This window comes from Trachymyrmex septentrionalis, unplaced genomic scaffold (genome assembly GCF_001594115.1).
Source record: "Trachymyrmex septentrionalis isolate Tsep2-gDNA-1 unplaced genomic scaffold, Tsep1.0 scaffold83, whole genome shotgun sequence".
NCBI classification, from domain to species: Eukaryota; Metazoa; Arthropoda; class Insecta; order Hymenoptera; family Formicidae; genus Trachymyrmex; species Trachymyrmex septentrionalis.
Window position 1 is genome coordinate 1996058 of NW_017306018.1, and position 10749 is coordinate 2006806.

General features: G+C 39.8%; 1 protein-coding gene across 1 annotated transcript in view; it reads right to left on the minus strand.

The window, feature by feature from the left end:
• LOC108754976 (muscle-specific homeobox protein tinman-like) overlaps positions 1-10351 on the minus strand; it is a 54892-nt gene extending 44541 nt beyond the window's left edge. Inside the window, exon 1 of the mRNA XM_018497669.1 lies at positions 9135-10351. Within this exon, the coding sequence (XP_018353171.1) occupies positions 9135-10275 (1141 nt within the window). The 5' untranslated portion in view covers positions 10276-10351. The remainder of the gene's footprint in view (positions 1-9134) is intronic.
• Positions 10352-10749: the final 398 nt, after the last annotated feature.

The window sequence follows — 10749 nt, forward strand, 5'->3', positions numbered from 1 at the left end:
AACAAAAGTGAAATGAGTATAAGAATATAATGTAAGTAAAGATGGCAATAACATTTTTTGTCCAAATCTGAAAAATAAATCACGATGTTCTGAAATCAGATGATTTTAAAGAACATTTCAGAACAAAGATGATTTAAGAACAGAATAAGATACTGTAGAATATTATTTATCTTAAATTTGTTTAAATATAAGGAGACAGTGCAACAAAATCAGGATGTAAAATGTCTTGAAACGTCTTGAAGATTTTTAAGACGTCCTGTATGCCGATTTTGACACGCGTGTTGTCTGGGTATTGTCAAAATTTGGGCGTCAAGGATAATCCACTGTACGGTATTTTCTTATTTTTCAAGAAAATAAAGTAGGATTGGACAGTTAACTACGCATATTTTGTTACTATTTTACAACTTACTACTTGATGAAATTAAAAAAAGTTTCGTAGGTTACACATATCGTGGTAAAAGGTAATTACATGGAAAAAGAAGTATGTGGATACTGCCTGTAGAGCAAACGGAGCATTATCTTTTTGCCATTCGCGCGTACTTCTTCCAACTGCCGACACTCAACCAATCAGTCACATCGAAATGTAGCAATCAGTATCGCAAGTTAATTTCCAAGAACCTCAATGATTTTCCACGGTTTTCTTGCTTCAACGTACTAACGGTCACCTTGGCGTTCGTTTCGAGGCGCTATCGAGGCGGGATGTTCCATGAAAAAAAAAAAACATAATTAGGACGTGATTTAGAAAATGAGGCAAATTACGCATCCGCTGATGTATCACGGTTGTCTATTAATACACCTCGTTAGTTGGAGCAATACGAGATTAATGTAAGTTGAGTAAACATACGTTAGGTACAGTATCTTGGACTCGTCATCTTCGTTTCTGAAATTCTCGGTAGTAAACGATCCTCGTATTATCTGCCATTTTTCCTCTTGCGCTACTCGCCTTCTCGTTCTACCTCCTCACGGTCACGCGAGTGTGAGGTTGAAGGGAGCACAGGGGAAGCACAAAAAGAGGAGCGACAGCACGATAATCCGGCTACGATATCTCAATAGAAATAAAAAAATCTCTTTGTTCACGTTAATTCGTGTGCCAGGTCTAACCTCGTCCACCTCGCATCTATTCCACGTTCAGGGGAATTCCCCGTTTGAGGAAATAAATCGTTAGGCCGTTTGGAAAGAAAGAGCTTGAGATTTTCATGAATACAAGCCACTCGAAACGTGGTTTTACGTGGGCCTTGACGATAATACCTTTGCGTCTGTTGGCACAGATTGCACACTGCGATAGGGCGTTGGGACGCTTTCGTAAATTGCGCGACTCTCTCGGTCGCGTCTTCTCAAAAAGACGTCCTCTCGCGAAGGACGCGGTAAAGAAGGAACGGAGGGGAAAAAGGGAGCAAAAAAGCGGAGGAAGGACACGCGGACGGGGCTCCTTCATGACAAAGAGACGAGGAGGCTACCTTTTGTTGAAATTTTTCACATATTGCTCACACCGTCGGAAGTCGCGGGCCGCGCGTTTCTGTATCACGCTATATGCAAATGAGACATATGCTCTACCCGAGCCACGTAATAAATTACATGTGTATAGGTAGGCCTAAAATTACGTACTACTACTCCGGTGTGTGTGTGTGTGTGTGTGTGTGTGTGTGTGCGCCACGCATGCACCACGCACATCGGCCTCGGCTCGTTCTTCGCGCGCACGATGGCACGTAACACGTGTCACGGGTGCGTACGTGTACACGATCCTTGTCCTGCCCGTCTTACGGGATAATACGTGGTTTTTTTTTTATCCCGAGGACACCCCGAACGAGGGCCCGCGAACTGTCCTTTCGTCGCAGAGGCGGCGCGGCGTTTTAAAGAGGTAACTCACCGATCTCGTCTCTCGTGTGCTCGGAATCACGATACGTCATACTTCAAGAGTAGTCGAGAAAAACCCAGCGCACGTGATAACGCGAACATTCGTATTTGCGACAATTGTGGCGTATCTGATGCACGATTTCGTTATACAAATGTATATAATTCTCTTGCCGGCGATGTGAATTTTAACTCTTCTGTCAGCAATAGGGATCTTCGAGAAGCAGCGATTGTTTTATTGTATAAAAATCTGAAAAAACTTTCGGTGCACTTGTCAAAGCTTCAACAACGAGTTTTTACATCATAGAAATCAGTATTTTACTTATTTTTTACAGATTTATTTACCAAATTTCACGATTAAAATACCAACGATGCCTTTAAAACTCTCCAATTACCGGCGGAGAGGTAAGACTGATAACATCGATTACGTTTTCTTTAATCCAATAATTTGAACAGTGCAAAGGAAAATTTGGACAAAGATTCAGGCAGAGTAGAAATCTGAGGCATGCCGGTCGTATTGCTGATACAAGGTGTCCCAAAATTTACGATAAACATTTTATAAACAGATTTCTTGTATTTTAAAATGAATAGTCTGATATAAAAATGTCAAGACATAATTTTGATATGGGATAATTTTTAAACGAGAAGAGTTCAAAAATTACGAATGATGGAGTTCGAATTTTACGCTCTCAGCGGTGCGTTCTAAAACTCAACTGTATCACTGTATAAGTGAGAACGATAGGGTTCACTCTGTGTCGGCACCTTTGATTGATAAACAACCGCCATGTTGTCTGTTGTGCATGAGCACCTGTAAGAGCGAAGTTGCTTAGTGTTCTTAGTATTTGAATAGAAGAAACTGATCGGTGCGCCATGTTGTGTTAGTTAGTGTATAGAACGGTCATATGCGAGGGACGACCATTAGCACCATTTTTATCCAAGTGATTTTACTGTTTTTACTATGACTACTTGCCACAGAAAATGAATTTTTAAATTCCTCGACTTCTTCAGATTTTCCAGATGAAAATAGAAAATTTTCCAATATAAAATATATAAATTTAAAATCAAGAATTATAGGAAACGCCAGCTTATATTATTAAAAACAACGCAAAAAGGGTTAATAACATATTAAAATTTTGGGTGCAAATTTAAGCCAACAAAAAATTAATTAGTATTGGGGGAAAAAATGCAATTACGAAAAAGGGCGATCAAATAAAAATACTTAATAAAATATAAATTTTAATTATTTGATTAAAATCGTTTAAAGTGTGCGAGTTTTGAACGTATTTCACTATAAATGTCAGATGTAATATTAACAAATTATAACAATTATCTGGAATAGGAGGAGTTTAAGGAAATTGTGAGCAAATTTTAAAATTCTAGACCTTTTTACATTTTCCCATGACTTTTCCCGGTTTTCCATGACAAATTTTTCAATTTCCCTGACTTTTCTCGATTTTCCAGATCTGTGGTAACCCTGGACTATGTCAACTCCGAGTATCTTTTATCTTTGTTCATCATTTGGTAAACAACAAGGATATTCGGGTTGACAGAATCGAGTTTTGAACGTACTCCTAAGATAATCAGTGTGAAGGTGCTACCTCGAACCTTATGCCTTTGACAATAACAAAATTTAGTATGATTTACACCAGTATGATGACCATCTTGACATCCTTGAGCGAAATTCTAGCTTCGTCATTTGCAATTTTTAAATTCTTCCCATTAAAAACCATCAAAGCCTCGGCATATTCGTACTAGACTTTTCATCTTAAAATGTTACAAAGAATCTGTTTTCAAAATATTTAGGTATCGTCAGTTTTGGTACACCCTGTATGGTATGTCAGGATTTTTTTTATTCGCTGAAAGAAACTGTCTTCAAAAAAAAAAAAGACGCTCTCTATACGAGTCTATTGTCAAATAATTTCAACATGTTTCCTAGACATAAATATATAATATATATTTAATAGCAACACGAAACTCTATTTGTTGCCCTTTATCTTCCGCTTTCGAATTGAATGCGTTTTCATTCCAACACATTTACCGGAGTGCGAACCGCATCTCTATTTTGACAGTCAATGCAACCTTTCGGAAAATTGGATTTTCTGGTGATAATTAGAGGAAGCATATCCCGCGCACACAAACACGAGCTCTGTCTCTCTTGGTTACCAGTTACGTTTTCTTTAATCCAATTATCCGAGCGCCGAAAAGGAAAATTTGGACAAAGACCTAGACAGAGCAGAAATCTGGTTGCATGCCGGTCGTAAGGTGAAGATGTAACTCATCGTTGATGTCGGCACTTTTTTCGATTCGTCTTCGGAAAGGCTCGTAAAACCCTTCGTTTCTTGTAACTCAGGACCACTTTGTTACAAAATCGCATTCGCCATAGTGTCTCCGGGATTAAGATCACTAGACCGGAGACGAACTCCATAATAATCATCGTAAAATTAGAAGTTTATGTATTAACGCAGGGCACAGCAATATATTGTACATATACACGTCAACAAAATCAGAAGGGTAAGTGATACTTTTAAGGACTCTATTCCCGTGATCATTGTTCGCCGTAAATTTGATATATATAAAATCCCTTGAAGAAAAAGATACTTTTTGGTGCCGACAGAAAACGAGCGGTAATGCCAACGCATTCGAGGAAATAGGGCCATGTATTTTTAAGATCGAAAACGGGCAGACTTTCCAGTTCTGTAAATTTCCATCGTTTTTAAGGGTAGCGCGATAAATGGAAACTTAAAAATTTATTACAGTGTCGGCGTTATTTATTGCTTATTCTATAAGCGTTGTTCTGTCACATTTGCGTGATATCATTTATAAAATGAGAAAGCTTGCTTGATATTGAAAAAACAGAGAGAGAGAGAGAGAGAGAGAGAGAGAGAAAGAGACGTAATAAATCTATGGGATCCGACTTTAATTTTAATTAAGATTGTTGAATTAGGATAATTAGAATAAAATAATACATAAATTGGGCAAAGTAACAATAATATCATAGATGATAGATAAAGTATGTATGTAAATATATTTTTATTTTAATGGCTTGTGTGTGTCTGCCATTTACTCTGTCGATATGTAGAGTGAACTGGGTGTTTAATCAAGAAAAAGAGATGATTCTACGTGAAAAAATAAATTATAATAAAAACGTAAAATGAATTTTTTTTATATGAGATTTCGTTTTTGAGAAAATCTATTTTAAATATTTTAAATATTCGCCGGAATACACTTAACTGTTTTATTAGATGATCGAGAATACACAATAAAAGCAAAATATTCACACATGCTTCGTTCACGAAACATTCTATTGATTTATAAATTGTTGGAAATGTTACTCATTGCGTCGAATACATAATTCTGTTTTTCGAAATAAATTTTTATAAGTACTTTCTAACATGTTCTGGTGCTTTAATTTATCAATTAAATCCGTACTCGTCGAATATTAAAAAATTGATTTTCTTGAAAACACAACAGGCCTTACTATATGAAAAAATTTAATTCTAATTTCCAACTTACTCTTTTCATGTACAATAGAAAACTCACTCTCCTTTCATCGGTTCACGAACAGCCTGTATAACGAATATTTATTTACATGCCTATAACAACAAACAGCAATTTATCTGAACGATAGCGAGTAATTTTTCTATTCGACAGAAATCAAAGGGTGTCACTGCGAATTAATCTGAGTACTCGTACTATCCAAACACATCGAACTGAACGATATCATGGCCCTGTTAAACGCTGTAAACTCTTTGCACACCTAATGCGATGATATTCCATGATAGAGTGTTCGATACAAGCAATCGAATGGATGTCGATCGATATTCGCGCGATGATAAATGTGCACGGTCTTCGACGTACGACTGACCGATGTACTTATCTATTAAACTGATCGTGTAATCTCGCGCACTCGTCCCTCGTATGTCATCAATCGTCGCGGCAACCTCTCATAGCACTCTCCTTTGAGAGCTAATACTTCCCGGCATCGACGTCGCGAGTATGCCTAATAATAATATCGTTCGGGAGAAGTATATAAGCGCGGCCTGTGTGAAACGCGTGTCGCCGCGCGCGCGCCGGGTATGAAAAAAAATCTCGTCATTTAATTACGGCACATCTAGAGCGCGTACAGCTCGTAACGACCACCGCTAATATTAGTACCATTCGCGGAAACGCCACTTCTGAAAAGCGATTAACGCAATACGCGGCACTCGCATTAAGCGTCAAGTGATTTCGCCGCTGGGATCGTGCATTAATTTCCTTTTGTAAGAGCCTTAATATCCGAATGAGCTTTGACGTTCATTCGATTTCTGACGTAGGAACACTCGCGCGGAAAAATTTCCATCAAGCAATCCTGCTTTTTTAACATTACAATAAATATTTATGCTTGACGTTAGTTATTTCAGTGTAATAGTTTTAAAATTAAATTTTTCGACAACAATAAAATGAATAATGTTCCAAACGGTGTTGTTTGTAACGTCTGCTATTTTCAATGTAATTAAGCAAAGGCCATTTTTGTCAAGGCGCGGGATCTTGATGCCTAATAATATTTCCGTGTGAACTTTTTATAATTTCTTTAGTTCCAAGCAATATTTGCGCGCCGAATATTTGTCGGTCTTAAAACACAGTTCTAAATTGAAGCTGGAATATGTAATAACATAAATTATATTGAAACAAGCAAAATTTAATATTGTGGATGCTGATAAGCATCTTTAAAATACTGATAAGAATTTATATCTGTTATTTTATTATTACTCAAATCACTGTGTGGAACGTCGGCAGCAAAAATCATTTGCGTTCTTGCATATAAAGAATATTATAAAATAGAAGAGATCGACATATCTGTGAGTTTCCGCAAATTCTAATGGCTTTGCAGGTTATCAAACATGTGACATAATGAAATAACTCGTTGGCTCGTTTATTCGTTTGGTGAGAACGGCGCGAAAAATATTGCGGGTAATTACAAAATATTTCCGGTCGTCGCTTTTATGTACAAGCCATTATTATTGACATTATGAAGGTGTGTCACGCGCCGAGCAGAACGGAAGAAACGGCTGTGGTAATCTCTCACATGTCGCTTCGGGACATCGCAGATGCGTGATCCACGAGTGAGGAATCAATAGAAAGTTAAAGATCGCCATAACACATCGATTGAGGTCTTTAACCGTGATCTCGATCGACACTTACCACTCCGGCGTACTTCTGTCACCCGGAAACTCTCGAAGAGAACAACGGAAAAGAGGTGTCTATTCTTGTATATCTGTTATTATCATTAAGGCATTGTATGAAACGAATAATGCGTCTTTCAAAACGTAAGTATCCGTTATTAATAATCATTATTAACGTGTTAAATCAATATATATTAAAAATAATTAATTAACCCGCGCGTCCCCCATTCTTGAATAAACATGCACAGTTTGCGCAATTGAATGTAATTAATTTCAAAGATGTAAATCTTAAACGCTAAAAATCAAAGGACTTTAAAATCTGATGATCGAAAGAGTAAATCATTCAGTCAGATGCCATAAAGATCACGTATATTAATAGATATATTAATAGATATGATATTATGTTAAATATAATGGAAGTGCACTTGTGTCGTGTGTTACTGCATATTACAACAATTTGCGATTTACATCGCGATTTAATACCAGGAATCATGTTTTGTTATCGTATTACTTTTTTTTTTCCATTTTTTTTCTCGTTTGCGCATTCATATATTCTTTACAGTCTTTTTTGCCTACTTACGTCTATTGTGTTAATATTCATTGATTACGAGTTTGAAACGTTCGTATTATAAGTCTAATATTAGATACCCATGGATGATCCGTCACTTACGGTGCGGTATACAGATCCGGAAAGGTTGCGGATCCTAAGTATTCGAGCGAGTGAGCTCGGATTAGCGTTCGCTGACTCGTATTTTTGGCACCTGCCACACCTAATGCGCCACGAAATTCGAAACGTTCCGTACGTCAGGTTACAGGACTATAAAGGAATAAAATAAAGCACTGCTTTGGAAAGAGTCGAGCGCGGCTAGCGCTTCGTGACTCTTTTGAAGTGCATCAATCAAAATTAAAACCCGTATTCATCACCGATATTTAACCGATTACGAACGAGAGAGAGAGAGAGAGAGAGAGAGAGAGAGAAAGAGAGAGGTTTTGCAAGCGATCAACAGACACGCTTCGCACCCGTTCTATCTCATTTCTCGGGATCTAAACGCGATATAACGGTGGTATTTTAAGCAATCTTAAAACTGCACGGCCGAATATCCGAAACTCATCGTCAAACGATTTGCATTTCTTTCGTATAGCTGATTATATCACGATTGGGTATTTTTCCGCAAGAGATTGATGTTGCAGAAACCATGACGCCATGAACATTTAAATTACACGTCGCAATTAAAGGCGAAAACGGAAAACATAAAAAATAAGGATTATTCCCTCAAAACTGTTTTAGTTAGATGATGTTGCCGTCGCTTGACTTAAATCGTGAACGCCTTATATCACGCAAAGTAAAGCACAGCATACAACGCATAAAAACTTTGCAAATATATAGTGTGCCCAACATATATAAGTGCTGTGTTAAGAACAGTACTTTACTGAGCGAGAATTACTTAATGGGAAGATCAACGATTGAGATAAATAAGTATCATTACTGGAACTCTCTCTGATTCTTCATTTAGTCTAATCATATCTGATAGGATAATCAATTTTCAAATAATTTCGTATTTATTATCATCAATCAATCATTAACCAATTATTTTTGCTATGATACCAAGGATAAAATATATACAAAGATAAAAATTAAAGTATTTCTTTCTCAAGAATTATTTATCCATATTGTATTTATAATGCAATTGTGCAATATAGAGAAATATAATTCGAATATCAATCTATTCTGTTAAATAACAGCTGATTTTACAAAACTGTTTATTAATAAATTAAAATATGTAAAATTTCTACCTCGAGATTGCTAAGGAAAAATTCACTCGTGTTTTATGACCTTTCTAATATTACTAAACTTTTGTTTATTAATAATTGAACAAATCGTAAAACACGTTAGACATTTCGTTAAAATACAAAATTGATTCCTAGACAAATTTGATACAGACACACCTCAAGAATCGTCGTGATAATGTGATTTATGATGACAACTCGATGTGACAATTTTCCCCAAGCTATCCTTTTGAATCACACACACACACACACACACACAGAAATGTAATTCCAGGATATATTACAAGTTCGGTGACAAACAAAAGAAATGTGAAAATCTGTGAAGGCGCTTACCTTGACTGTGTTCGCCCGCATCGAAGGTTTTGCTGGTCATTTGGAAGAGCGCGTCCAAGGGACTGCCCTGCCCTGTGGTTCTCTTGCCGTTTTGGCCAGCGTGGGAGCCGTGCTGCTGCGGCATTTTCCTCTTGAGCTGCTGCTGCTGCTGCGGCTGCTGGAGCGCCGGATGATGCAGGCCGGGATGAATGCCCGCGTGATGAAGCGCGGCGTGATGATGGTGATGATGGGCGAGCGGGTCCGGGCTACCGGAATCCGACACGGAGCTCCTTCCGGACGACGAGGAGCTGCTGAGAGGCGGCTCGCTGATGGAGCCGGACATAGACGCGAGTGACATACCCATCAGTGATAGGTCCCGAGGTCCGGTCGCGTGACTCGGGTGACTGCTGTGATGGTGGTGGTGCAGATGGTGCTGCTGATGGTGATGGTGATGATGATGATGCTGCTGCTGCAGATGATGACGGTGTTGATGGCCAAGACCGGAATCCGTCGTGTCCCAGGGACGGACGATCTTTGCCTTCGGCCGATGCGACAGAATATCGAGAATACTGAAAGACTTAACTCCGCGATCATTCGATTCCCGTTCCCTCTCGTCCTCCTCATCCGAATGCTGCATCTGCACCATCTTCAGGCGCTTCAGCGGCTTGAAGTAATCGTCCGTGGTACCAGCGGCCGCTGCTCCATTGCTACCGGTCCTGCTGTCCACTTCCTCCTCCTCTTCCTCGTCCTCCTCGTCATCTCTGAGCGTTGTGACCGAATCACCGCTCTCGCGGGTTCTGCTACTTGTTCTTCCATTCGACATCCTGTATTCCCCGTTGCGGGAATAATCCCTCTCCTCGTCTTCCGTCATCGAGTCTCGTGGATAGGTTCTCCTGGGGCTCAGACGGTCGGCGTAGTCCTCCCTGGAGGAGGCTAACTCGTCTTCCGTGTTGGGTGTCGCTACTACCAGCGGCAGCGGGCTGGGACAGCCTACGGAGATCTCGTCTTCGTCGTCTTGAACGTCCCCTCGACCCGGCGAGCCTCTGCACGATGTCCGTCGGTGTGCGGACGAGCTGCTCACGCAGCCGGGCGTCACGGCGCTGGAAGATACCGTTGTCGACGGCGACATCGTGTACGATTCCGTCATCTCCGTGGTACACATGCCGCGCGCGCGGATATAGAAGGAGCTAAACTAAAAAGCTCGAGCGACACTCGCCTGGTGGCTTTTAACAGCCGGTCGCGAGGCCACGGCAAGTTAATCCTTCAAGCGCCGCGCATTCTTTCGATAACGCACTTACGTTCGAAAACTGTTCACGGGATCACCACACACGGTCTATCAAGTCTCATTCACTGGCCTAACATATTCAAGTCCTTGACAATCTTCGCGGGGAGCCACTCGGCTCGGGCCACAGTCACGAAACCAATCGCACTAATCGCTATCGATGACCTGTCAACGCACTCGCATTCTCCTCGTCATCGTGCTCTCCTCCACACCAGTCACATCATTGGCTTCCGGATCCGTCTCCTATTTCTCGTCGAAACATCTCTTTGAAGCTCCAATTTGGCTTTCGTCAAATATCGACTCGCAGACGAGAGATGTCAATCGTTCCATCAAACAAGTCGACTCGTGATCTTC